We start from the raw sequence: 13,669 nt of genomic DNA on the forward strand, positions 1-13,669 counted from the left end.
AGGGTTTTTAGAACTAACTTTTAAAAACTTAATTAATGAAAATAACTGCAAAATCATTCAGATTGCTGAGTAACATTAAAAGGGCCACTATTAAAAATGGCTTAAAATAAATAATTGCTTCTTAAAAATTAATATAAAACTAGATAAACAGTGATTATTAAGATACTACCCTCATCAATATGACAAGCAATTAAAATCTAAAAACATTAGTATTGGTTTTAAAAATAATAAAATAAATTGTCTTAAGCCAAAACCAATGACCTCAATACTTACTCAAGACTTATTTTCATAATTATCTCCTCACTGACTGGTGTAAAAACAAAGAGCTCCAGGCCTCACCTTGGTTCACCACTGTTGGTTTTCTCTATGTTGAAATTAGACCGTAAACTATATAGAACCAAGTCTGTCGTGTTCACCATTGTATCCCACAACACTCAGCATAGTGCCTGGGAAACAGGAGGTGATCAGCAAATACCTGAATAACTGAATCAATGGAAGAGAAGAGTAAAATAACTTTATTGAATTTTTTGCAAATCGTCCTCTATGCTCAAACTACTATAATCTGGCAGCTCTAATTTCTAGAAATATGGATTTAAAAACCTTACTCCAGTGATGGAAGGACCTGTCACCTCTCTCTCTCTCTCACACACACACACACACACACACATACATACACACACAGTAATTAAGACTGCATGAGTCAAAATTACATTTATAGAACTATGAGATGTCAACATTATATAAATAATATTTAATAGTGAAAAAGTGATCTGGAAGCCCTGTGAACTTTTACCTTACACATTTTGGAGGACATCACATGGGTTAAAAAAAAAACAACAAAATCGCATTTGTTCAGATAATCATTTAAATGTTTACATACATTTTTGGTTTGTTATTTATTTATAAGTAATTTAATTTACATTTCCTCATATTAACATGTACTCCTGTTTACAACATGTAATCAAATTATGCCAGTGAGAAAAGTCCTCAGTACCTTCATTGAGTTGCCAATTCTAAGAAAACACTGAACATGAACATGTACAAAAGAGGCCTTTGAGTAAAACAGCATGTGCATTCAATATTTGCACAGGTTGATCCTTACATTTCTGTCTGAAGAAAATATGAACAAAGCCAGGTTTCCCATGCTAATGTAATGGTTCAGACGACTACCATAAAAGAAGTACATACAGAATAATGAGAACGAATCACATCCTTAGGTTCCGTGATTACTGAGAGGAGTTCTCCGGCCCTAAGTGCTTTCTTTATTTTATTTCTTAAAAATACGAGAGCAGCAGCTTATCACAAGTCTCCACTATTGTGCATTAATGATGGAATCAAAACAACACAACAGACTCATAAGGATGAGAGGTCTGCAGAACGATAGGAAGTCACAGTTTTATGCTTCTTCTTGCTCTGGATAATTTAGAATTTTGCGATGTGCCTGACGTAAATATTGCTGCTGTTTGAAGTAAACCTTGAATGCTCCTTTTATGGCAACAAAAGCAATTCCACCCTAAAATAAAAAGGAAAATTAGCTTTTTCTAATGCACATTTAGAGAAACAAAATAAAAATAAATTTACTGAGGTAGCTACCATTACTATCTTTATTCTACAGGCACAGAGAAGTCAAGAAACTTGTTTCTCAGCAAGACAGTATCTGTGATAGGGTTGAACCAGGCAGCCTGACCAAGAGCAGAAGCTCTTCACCAGAACCTCGCTGCAAGAGGGATGGTGTGAGGATTCCTGCATAGTCCGGGAGAGAAGTCACCCACAGCACAGTTCTGGAAGGCCAGCGCTACTGCCGTGGACTCTTTCCATTCTACTGCTATTACATGACCGTGAGGGTCAAATTAAGGAGCCCCAGAATATTTATATAGTCTCATTTGTTTTTTAAAAACAACAACAAATATACAATTCATTCTCTTTCGTATAGTTACTTTAAAAAGGTAATATTAAAGCCATCTTACCAAGATTGTCCTTTGTAAATTAGAGTTAACACTACTGAACATCAGTTTACCGACTATGGTCGCAATAGTAGGAAAGACAAGGGCTCCGCATAAAATCCGGGTGGCAGAGACGTGATCTGCTAAAGGATTGGCCTCGGCTGGAATCCGAGGAACAGGACAGCCAATCCCTAGAGGGGAAAGAATGCAAGGTGTAAGTGCCAAAAAATTAGCATAGCGAAAATACTTTTGTATACAGGGTTTCTCCATAGGATTAATTTGGCATGCTTGTTACCACCACAATTCAGGGCCTTACCTGGAAATATACTGTTCAAAATTTGTAGTTTATTTGAGTATTTGCGCCATAGTCTAAGCACATAATCCTCCCAGCGAATCATCTTGCCTAATATCAGCATGACAGGAATAGTAGGAAGTCCAATTAAAAGGAATAAAGGATCAGCTCTCTCCATAACATCCAGACCTTCTTTATGGCCTACAACCTGTGAAACAGACAGCATTTGCTAGAATCATTTCCTTAGCTAATGAAGGGATGTGGCATGCTCGAGCTCAATTCATTTTAGAGGAAATGCTAAATGTCTAAAGAATACAGAAATAAAAAGCTTAAAAAATAAGATGGAAAGCTATCAGTCTGGATTTATTTATAGTAATTGTCTCGTTCAAGGTGGGGGGGGGGGGCACCTCCCAAGTGATTTCATATTCCATAGCAACAAGTTTTAAAAATGGTTGACCCACATTGATTACATTTGAATGGAGGGAGGGGACTTCTGGTTCTTGCTTCCATTCCTCTTAATTGATTTGGTTTGCCTGGGCTATTTTAGGCTGTATTTGTCTTCTAGCAGAGGATCTGTTTTCCTGTTCTTCCTAACTAGGAGGTAGGCATAGCCAGGCAAGGGGCAGGACCTTAGGACAGTGATGGCAAACCTATGACACACGTGTCAGAGGTGACACACGAACTCATTTTTTTGGTTGATTTTTCTTTGTTAAATGGCATTTAAATATATAAAATAAATATCAAAAATATAAGTCTTTGTTTTACTATAGTTGCAAATATCAAAAAATTTCTATATGTGACACCGCACCAGAGTTAAGTTAGGGTTTTTCAAAATGCTGACACACGGAGCTCAAAAGGTTCGCCATCACTGCCTTAGGAGATAGCCTGAAAACGCACTTCTCTTTGGCTCCTTCTCCCTGCTGGTGATGTCTGGGATAGTGAAATCTCTGTGGTTGGCTAAATGCTTGCTCTCCACACCTAACTCTCCTAAAAATGCAATTCCAAGGTCTAGGTTTGGGGGACTGCTGTAAGGAGTTTTGGCTACAGGTTCCAGTCATTATTTCCAATCTAGAACTTCCAGTGCCCTCTTTATGGGAAATGAAACTAAAACAATACTTCCCATCTCCTCTGGATCTTAGGGCTATTTCTCAATTGGTGTAGATGCCATGGGGCAAGAAGTACATGATTAATTGGCATGTGTGAATCTCCATACTTCCCCTCACAGCAGAATCCTTTCCACTTGCTGATCAATCAGCCTTACACTTCTTTCAACACCAACACTTTGTTGGCGAGCTTATTTTTTTTTTAAAATATATTTTATTGATTTTTTTACAGAGAGAAAGAGAGAGGGACAGAGAGCCAGAAACATCGATGAGAGAGAAACATCGACCAGCCGCCTCCCGCACACCTCCCACTGGGGATGTGCCCGCCACCAAGGCACACGCCCCTAACCGGAATCGAACCTGGGACCCCTCAGTCCGCAGGCAGACGCTCTATCCACTGAGCCAAACCGGTTTGGCGCGAGCTTATTTTTAACTAGACGATTTCCCTGGCAATTCTCTTTTAAAGGTCTCAAATGATGTCCCTTTAGCCAAAATTTTCAATTGCTCACAAATTAAACATATTTATCTGAGGGATTATTCTTGGCAGTTAATAGGGGAAGGAGGGAGACTACTTCAGAAGCCCACCCAGGTAACACACTGTGAGGCCAACAGCCTGATAGGAGGACACTACTGTAAAGGACTCTAGGTAAGTTTTTCTGATCACACTTGAAGAAGAAAGGATCAGAAAGGACTCAGTCTGTATTTTTTTATAGGAAGGAGGGAAAAAGGACAGGCAAAGAGGAAGAGAAAAACAGGTAGGGAGGACTAGAAACTACTCAGAAAAGAAAGCTCATGAGATTTTTTTCAAAACTGACAGGCCCTTTATGTCAGCTATTATAGCACTTTTTTTCAGGTGGACTACAAGATCTGAAATAAAGTCAAGCTGAGAATGATCAGGGAAAATTGAAATTCTGGAAGAGAGTCTCCATCCAGGTAAAAATACTTTATAAAAGTATGTGGAAAGAACCGAAATAGGTGCCTTTAAAATTTCAGTCAGGGATAAACCCCGACTTGCACGTGGTTAAGTTCTCTAAGATATAATATTAAAGGGCAGGAGGCTGGCCTCTTCCAAATGGTCAAAAACCATGGCATCAGTACCTGACACTCTTCAGTGTCTCCAGGTAGAAACTTAGCAACTTCACATCTTGCATGTAAAGGGTGATTGTCTTGAGTTGCTCTAAAATGAAATTGTCTGGCTCGCAATATTTCATAAACCTAATCCAATACTGGCAGCAAAAGTAGATTAGCCAAGAGACCATCTTTATCTATAATGCTTTTCTAGGACATTCCATTTTTATACCATTTTATTATTTTCAATATAATGAACGTGATTTAAATACTCTCAAAGTGTTAGCAAACACGTGAAAATTCGTTTGCTGGGTTATGTATTCTGTTTAGAATTTAGGGTTTAAAACACAAAGCAACTTAACAAAAGGAAGATCAACAATCCAATCAAAAAATGGGCAAAGGACCTAAATAGACACTTTTCAAAAGAGGACATTCAGAAAGCCAAGAGACATACGAAAACATGCTCAAAGTCACTAATCAGCCGAGAGATGTAGATCAAAACAACAACGAGGTACCATCTCACACTGCCAGAATGACTATCAACAACAAATCAACAAATGACAAGTGCTGGAGAGGATGCAGAGGAAAAAGGAACCCTCCTTCATTGCTGGTGGGAATGCAGACTGGTGCAGCCACGGTGAAAAACAGTATGGCGTTTCCTTAAAAAATTAAAAATGGAACTGCCATTTGACCCAGTAATACCACTTCTAGGAATATATACCAAGAAGGCAGAAACACAATTCAGAAAGGATATATTCATCCCTATGTTCATAGCAGCACAATTCACCATAGCTAAGATTTGGAAACAGCCTAAGTGCCCATCAGTAGATGAGTGGATTAGAAAACTGTGGTACATCTACACGATGGAATACTATGCTGCTCTAAAAAGGAAGGAACTCTTACCATTTGCAACGGCATGGATGGAACTGGAGAGCATTATGCTAAGTGAAATAAGCCAGTCGTGAAAGATAAATACCACATAGTCTCACTCATTTGTGGAATATAAAGGACATTATAAACTGTTGTACAAAAATAGATACAGAGGCAAAGAAGCATTGAACAGACTGTCAAACTACAGCAGAAGACAGGGGAGGGTTGGGGGAGTAAGAGATCAACTGAAGGACTTGTATGTACACATATAAGCACAACCAGTGGACACAAGACATGGGGGGGGGAGTTAATGGGGGGAAAAAAGACATATGTACTATTTGTAATACCTTAAATAATAAAATTAAAAACAAAACACAAAGCAGAGTGAATATTCAGGTATGTTTATTCTTCATGGATAGCAGTTAAAACCTTATAACCAATTGTGTAAAAATGAGGAAACAAAAAAAGGAAACAGGGCAGTGAGCAAAGCCCCATTGTCCCACCTGTTACAGCTAAAGCAGAGAGATGCTTTGTGCTCAAGCTAAGGCTCACCATGCAGGCGCAGTTGCATGCATGCATTCATTCATTCAACTGAACTCTGATTATGTGCCAGAGACAGGCCTTGGTACTGGGGGTTAAGTGGTGAGCTAAACGGATGTCTTCTGGAGGTGAGAGACAACCAAATCAAACAAGGGGGCAAATATAAATGCGGTAAAGAAAACAGAACAGTGTTAACACCTGTAGTATACTACCTACTACTGTCAGACTCAAGGGCAATAAATGAAAAGATGAATTAAGCAATGAGGCTCATTTAACTTTGGTCAATAGAAAACAGCAAACTTTGTGTATGATCATGTACATTCTGGTTTTTTGCTGGAAGATTTAAAAACATAATTTTTTTGAAACAGACTTAGAAATAACAGTACAGTCTGATGGCTGCCAGAGGGGAGGAGGGAGAAGGACTGAGTGAAAAAGGTGAAGGGATTAAGAAGTATAAATTGGGCCTGGCATGCGTGGCTCAGTGGTTGGGCTTTGACCTATGAACTGGGAGGTCACTGTTGGCTTGCAGCCTCGATCACCAGTGGCGGATGTGCAGGGGATGGGGTGGAGCGGCTGATTCTCTCTCATCATTGATGTTTCTATTTCTCTCCCTCTCCTTTCCTCTCTCTGAAATCAATAAAAATATGTTAAGAAAAAAAGTACAAATTGGTAGTAACAAAATAGTCATGGGGATGTAAAGTACAGCATAGGTAATATAGTCAGTAATATTGCAATAACTATGTATGGTGCCAGGTGGGTACTGAAAATGTCAGAGTGGGTGGGAACACCACTCTCTAAACTTTAGAGTCTAAAGTATGTGATCATCCAGTCACTATGCTGTACACCTGAAACTTATAAAAATAACATTGAATGTAAATTATAATTGAGAAATAACATTTTAAAAAATATAAGCAGATTATTATTATTTTAAATCCTTACTCAAGGATATGTTTTTACTGATTTAGAGAGAGAGAAGGAATAAGGGGAAGGAGGGAAAAAGGGTGGGGGGAGATGGAGAAGAGGAGGGAGAGAGAGAGAGAAACATCAATGTGAGAAACACTGATCAGTTGCCTCCCATATACACCCTGACCAGGGATGGAACCTGCAACTTGGGTATGTGCCCTGACCAGCAATCAAACCCTTCAGTGCACAGGACAAAACTCTAACCAACTGGGCCACACCAGCAAGGGCAAAAACAGTTAAGACTTCTATTTTGGAGTGAGATTCAGGAATTATAGAATGCCTTCTCTAAGAGTTTGTTATCCACATCTATATATATAAAAGCCTAAGCAACCGAACAATTAAACAACTGGTCGACTGGTTGCTATGATGTGCACCGACCACCAGGGGGCTGACGCTCAATGCAGGAGCTATCTCCTGGTGGTCAGTGCACTCCCACAGCTGGAGTGCCGCTCAGCTGACTGACAGGTGCCAGATGCTGGGCTCAGGGCAGACAAGCACTGGTGGTTCTGCGGCTGTATGAGCCTCTCCCTATCAGGACTGACTGGGCGTGAGCCCACAGCAGAAGCCGTGGGGCCAGAATGAGCGGGAGCAGCAGGCAGGAGTGGCAGTTGTACTGCCGTTTTTGGCCGATCCCCACAGGCTACACTGAGGGACCCACACCGGTGCATGAATCCGTGCACTGGGCCTCTAGTATGAAATAAAGGCCTAAGGGGTTGGAGGTTTAGAGAAAAATTTTGTTTTTCTTTTCATTTTTCTGCTAAAGAGCTACAACTTAGATCTTCGTATACAGTTAGGTCTATAGTTCACCAATGCTGAAAGGCTAAGAGTTTTAATTAAAGCCTGATCTTTTTTTAAAAAATATTTTTATTGATTTCTTACAGAGAGGAAGGGAGAGGGATAGAGAGTGAGAAACATCAATCAGCTGCCTCCTGCACACTCCCAACTGGGGATGTGCCTGCAACCAAGGTACATGCCCTTGAACAGAATTGAACCTGGGATCTTTGAATCTGCAGGCCGACGCTCTATCCACTGAGCCAAACCGGTCAGGGCAAGCCTGATCTTTTAAAGCACTTCCTATTAAAACCCTACTTTCAAATGAAAGGGTGGAACAGTGATGAACAGGTTTTCTTCGTTAGAATTTAGGGTAATTAAGTAGTGTAATTAAGAATGGACAATGCTTATGGGGGATGTCTTTATACTAAATGCAAAAGTGGAACTAGGTTGGATATTAAGGTTCCATTGTTCCAGAATAAATGCTCCAACTGCCTTTGCAACCAGATTTCACTTAAGGAGCCCAAGATTAGGAACAGAAGTCTGTTTTTTTTGTGTATTTTTAAAAAATATATTTTATTGATTTTTTACAGAGAGGAAGGGAGAGGAATAGAGAGTTAGAAACATCAATGAGACAGAAACATTGATCAGCTGCCTCCTGCACACCCGCTACTGGGGATGTGCCCACAACCAAGGTACATGCCCTTGACTAGAATCGAACCCGAGACCCTTCAGTCCGGAGGCCGCCGCTCTATCCACTGCGCCAAACCGGTGCTGGCTGTGTGTATTTTTTTTTTTTAAGTAACTTTTTTTTCTTTAAATTTCAGAGAGGAAGGGAGAGGGAGAAAAAGATAGAGACACCAATGATGAGAGAGAACCATTGACTGGCTGCTGCCTGCACACCCCCTATTGGGGACTGAGCCCGAAACCTGGGCATGTGCCCATGACTGGAATTGAACCCAGAACCCTTCAGTCTACAGGCCGACACTCTATCCACTGAGCCAAACCGGTGCTGGCTGTGTGTATTTTTTTTTTTTAAGTAACTTTTTTTTTTTTAAATTTCAGAGAGGAAGGGAGAGGAAGAAAAAGATAGAAACACCAATGATGAGAGAGAACCATTGACTGGCTGCTTCCTGCACACCCCCTATTGGGGACTGAGCCCGAAACCTGGGCATGTGCCCATGACTGGAATTGAACCCAGAACCCTTCAGTCTACAGGCCGACACTCTATCCACTGAGCCAAACCGGATAGGGCAGGGACAGGAGTCTTAATGCTTTCTCTTGCTGTGTGGTTTTGGACATGTAAACTCTTTGAACCTGTAAACAAGGAATAATTGATAGTATCTATGACACAAGATTCTTGCAAGGATTAAATGCATCAGTGCTTGAAAGGTCTTTAGCCCAGTGCTAGGGAAAAATGAACTATTGTCTTTTCAATAAAAATATAAGTGAAGTTCCTATTTAAGTTCCTCACAATTAACAGAGATTGAACCTATAACTTGTTCATGAAAAAATAAATGGGAATATCTCCAAAATGGGCATACAGAAGGGTAAAGTCATATGAAAAAATGCTCAGTCACTAATCATCAGAGATGCAAATCAAAATGACAATGAGGTACCACCTCACACCTGTCAGAATGGCTATCATCAACAAATCAACTAACGACAAGTGTTGGTGAGGATGTGGAGAAAAGGGAACCCTAGTACACTGCTGGTGAGAATGCAGACTAGTGCAGCCTCTGTGGAAAACAGTTTGCAGTTTCCTCAAAAAATTAAAAATGGGCCGAAACCGGTTTGGCTCAGTGGATAGAGTGTCGGCCTGTGGACTGAGGGGTCCCAGGTTCGATTCCGGTCAAATACCATGGAATACTGGGCAGCAAAAAAAAGGATCTTTTACCCTTTGAGACAGCACTAATGGACCTAGAGAGCATTATGCTAAGCAAAATAAGCCAGTCAGAAAAAGATTAAGTATCACATGATCTCACTCATATGTCGAATCTAATGAACAACATAAACTGATGAACAAAAATAGACCCAGAGACCTAGAAACGTTGAACAGACTGTCAAACCTCAGAGGGAAGAAGGCAGGGATGGTGGAAGGTATATGTGTGTGTGTGTGTGTGGTGGGGGGGGTGGGGGAGGGGAGGGGAGAGATCAACCAATGAACTCATATGTGTATATGCATAACCCATAGTCACAGACAATAGGGTGGTGAAGGCTTGGGGGTAGGGGGTTCAGAGGGCAAGGGGGGAAATAAAGGGACATATGGAATACTTTCAACAATAAAGAGAATAGTTGTGATTCCTTAATCTGATTTACTTCATAGTAATAAGAGAGCAAAAGGAAAAGTAACAGCAAAGTGTTAAAAGAGAAAACCCTAAACACTGCTGATGGCACATTCCCTAACAAATATGCTCAAGTAGGTAAAAGTCTTCCTAATGCTCTTCAGTAACACATAGTACTACCTACTGTCCACAGTAATCTCATTTCTGAGCTTAAAAAAAAATGTTTTCATGTGAGATAGTACATGTAAAGTTTATTTCTAAATGATAACACCTAATATATATGTATTATCATAATTTTAAGATTTTTTTCTTTACTGTCACGATTAACCATCATGTTCATTTTAATCTCTGTACTTATATCATTTCTTCTATCAATCCAAATTATTTCCTTCAAGGGTCAGCTCAAGACTTACCTTTTCATAACTTCAAATGATTTTTTACCTTTACTGAATATAATACTGCTTATGTAGTTTCTATGCTCATCACAATTGTTTATGGAACCATATAACTGTTCTCCAGTTGTTCATTTTGTCCATCTTGTCTTAGACTATGTTCCTTGAGGCTGGGGATCAGGGCTTTCAATTTGTTTTATATTTTATGCAGACTCAGTGTTAACTTTTTGACTGAATCATACCAATATTGTTCAAAATGTCATGATACAACTAGTAGCCCTTTTTGGAGGATACAAACTATATTCCTTAATTGACTCCTGTTGTTGAAGTGTCCCATTAATTATCAAAAATCTTTTAAGATTGAGTTAAAGTCTTTTTCTCAAAAAGAGCCATCCCATTTCTTATAGTCATTTAGGTCTTTTTTTTTTTTTTTTTAAATATATTTTATTGATTTTTTACAGAGAGGAAGGGAGAGAGATAGAGAGTTAGAAACATCAATGAGAGAGAAACATCGATCAGCTGCCTCCTGCACATCTCCCACTGGGGATGTGCCCACAACCCAGGTACATGCCCTTGACCGGAATCGAACCTGGGACCCTTCAGTCCGCAGGCCGACGCTCTATCCACTGAGCCAAACCGGTTTTGGCGTCATTTAGGTCTTAAGAGAAATCAGTCTCAGATTATTTGTTCTCATCTGTAACAAATATACAGTTGTAATGTATTTGTACATTAAATAATGTAAAATCTGCCCTAAGTTTTCTCAGTCCTAGAATTGTCCTGAACTTCCTTGATCTAATGATGTAATGATAATCATTATTAGAAACGATCTATTGCTTAGAAAATAAGTAATCCTGTGACACCTGATAGAACTGATCATATAAAAAAATAATATTCATGAAAACGTTAAAGTGTTAGTCTCTGTTATGTGCTACATAGGAATACATGAGTGTAAGATAGTCTCTACTTTCAAGCAAATTACCTTCTAACAGGAAAAGTAAGGCCTGAATATAGGAAAAGTTAAATAACTTAGGTAATCTATATAAGAAATATATAAATTTTATGTAGGTCAGCACAAAATTACCTGCCATTTGAGGAATAAAAAATGTCACCAATGCAGAGGAAGAAGAAACCACAGTAGGCAAGTTTTACGGAGGAAAAGTGGCTGAACTAAGCCTGAAAGGAGGGTTTAGATTTGAATTAGTAGAGAGGGAACTGGAAGCACAGGTATGAGGCAGGGACATAAGCCAAAGGACAGAGACAAAAACAACAACAACTAAACACATAAGGATGGGCTGGAGGAGACAACCCAATAGGCTCTCAAAGCAGCATGAAGCAAGACTATGGAGGACTCTGCATAACAAAGCAGGTTAAGAAAATGGGATCTTTTTCAAATCAGTGGTTCTCAATCTTTATCCACCACATTCACCACAAATGACATCTTACTATCTGTGATTCATTCCAGTGACTATATCCAGATTTTTGGGTGTCATCAAGATTTTATGAAGAAGCCTTTTAATATTGTCTCACCATGGCTATTGATGGAGCAACCTCAGAAAGGTTGCTTACTATGGACCCTGACATAGACAGATTATGTGCAATTTTTGGAATATTACATATACACAGTAAGTCCTCACTTTAATGGTGACAACAGGATCTGTAACTTTTAAAAAAATATATTTTTACTGATTTCAGGGAGGAAGGAAGAGGGAGAGACCGAAACATCAATGATGAGAGAATCATCTATCGGCTGCCTCCTGCACACACCCTACTGGGGATCAAGCCCACAATCCAGGCATGTGTCCTTGACCAGAATCGAAACTGGGACCCTTCAGTCTGCAGGCCGACGCTCTATCCACTGAGCAAGACCAGCTAGGGCAGGTTCTGTGACTTTTAAAAAAATATATATATATTTTATTGATTTTTTTACAGAGAGGGAGAGGGATAAAGAGTTGGAAACATCCATGAGAGAGAAACATGGATCAGTTGACTCCTGCACACCCCCCACTGGGGATGTGCCCGCAACCAAGGTACATGCCCTTGACCGGAATCGAACCTGGGACTCTTCAGTCCACAGGCTGATGCTCTAGCCACTGAGCCAAACTGGTCAGGGCGGTTCTGTGACTTTTAACTGAAATGATGAATAATGAAACTAACTTTACTGTACGATAATTGATATAAACAAGAGTTAAGTTCCTACAGTATCTTATCAACATAACAAAATGATGTTGAATGAAACACTACTTGAGGACTTGCTTTAACTCCCTTTTTCTTCCATGCACTAATTTATATGAAAGAAAAACAAATTATAGCATTTATAAACATAAGTGTGTTTATTGAGTTACTTATGAAATGCTTAACCAATCTAGGTGCTACTTTTAAGAAGCAGTACTTAAGACAGAAAAGATGGTAAGCTTGAAGTAAGATGTTGAAGGTATTATTTTAGGAAGATTCATTTGAAAGGACAGGTTGATAAAAGAAAATGAAGTTAGAAAACTAATCAAGAGGCTCCTTTAGCCGTCCAGGTCATGATGGGAGAATGACAAGAAATCATGAGGTAAAAACTGTGGGAAGGAAGCCACAGATGTAAGACATCAAAATGAAAACTGCTTGGACTTGGTCAGTGGATTGCATATAGGGAAGGCTATGTAGTAGAAAGTTAAAAGCTAAGAATGTAGGCTATAAATTGAGTAGGTGAAAAAATAACAATAGGAATAAAAAGTATAAATAAATTATAATAGGAACTAAATTTAGGTTTTAAATTGAGAAAGACAAGTTTGACTTCATAATATTGACAGTGAGGTCATAAGAAGTCCTTTTTAAGGAGAAGGGTCATGCTGCTATTGTAGAAGTGGATATGAGGAAAGATGAGGGAAAAGACATAGATCAGAACACAAAAAATCAGCTGAAAATGATAGCTGAAAATCTTTAAGGACGAGGTATAGAGAGAAGAGTCAAGGGCCTGGGACTAAACCTTAAAATAAGTCTCTAATCTTCATCAACAGTTACTGGAAGCAACAAATTTTCTAATCAATACGACACTGGTTATAAATTGTGGCAATTCTGGACACTAAACAGCTTTTTATATACTTTCTTATTTTTAGATCACAAGAAAGTCATTACTTGTTCAAAATAAAATTGAAAACTCCTTGCCCTGGCTGGTGTTGCTCACTGGTTGAGCACTGACCTATGAACCAGAAGGTCATGGTTCAATTCTCAGTCAGGGCACATGACCAGGTTTTGGGCTTGATCCCCAGTAGGGGGCATGCAGAAGGCAGTCAATCAATGATTCTCTCTCATTGATGTTTCTCTATCCCTCTCCCTTCGTCTTTGAAATTAAAAAAAAAAAGAAAGAAAAAAGAGGTAATATAATTGAATAAAGTAAAATAGTGAACCTGCATTACTGTCACTGCTCCGTAAGTCACAGCTGTCCAATAGATAGAGC

At 39.3% G+C, this 13,669-nt stretch overlaps 1 protein-coding gene across 1 annotated transcript in view; it reads right to left on the reverse strand.

Moving 5' to 3' along the window:
- Nucleotides 1-734: 734 nt before the first annotated feature.
- Nucleotides 735-13,669, reverse strand: part of MARCH5 (membrane associated ring-CH-type finger 5) — a 31,604-nt gene continuing 18,669 nt past the window's right edge. The window contains exons 4-7 of the mRNA XM_015557878.1: nt 13,620-13,661; nt 2,260-2,443; nt 1,968-2,134; nt 735-1,513 (exon numbers count right to left, since the gene is read on the reverse strand). Of these exons, the coding sequence (XP_015413364.1) occupies nt 1,397-1,513; nt 1,968-2,134; nt 2,260-2,443; nt 13,620-13,661 (510 nt within the window). The 3' untranslated portion in view covers nt 735-1,396. The remainder of the gene's footprint in view (nt 1,514-1,967; nt 2,135-2,259; nt 2,444-13,619; nt 13,662-13,669) is intronic.

Source organism: Myotis davidii, unplaced genomic scaffold, assembly GCF_000327345.1.
Source record: "Myotis davidii unplaced genomic scaffold, ASM32734v1 scaffold271, whole genome shotgun sequence".
Classification (NCBI taxonomy): domain Eukaryota; kingdom Metazoa; phylum Chordata; class Mammalia; order Chiroptera; family Vespertilionidae; genus Myotis; species Myotis davidii.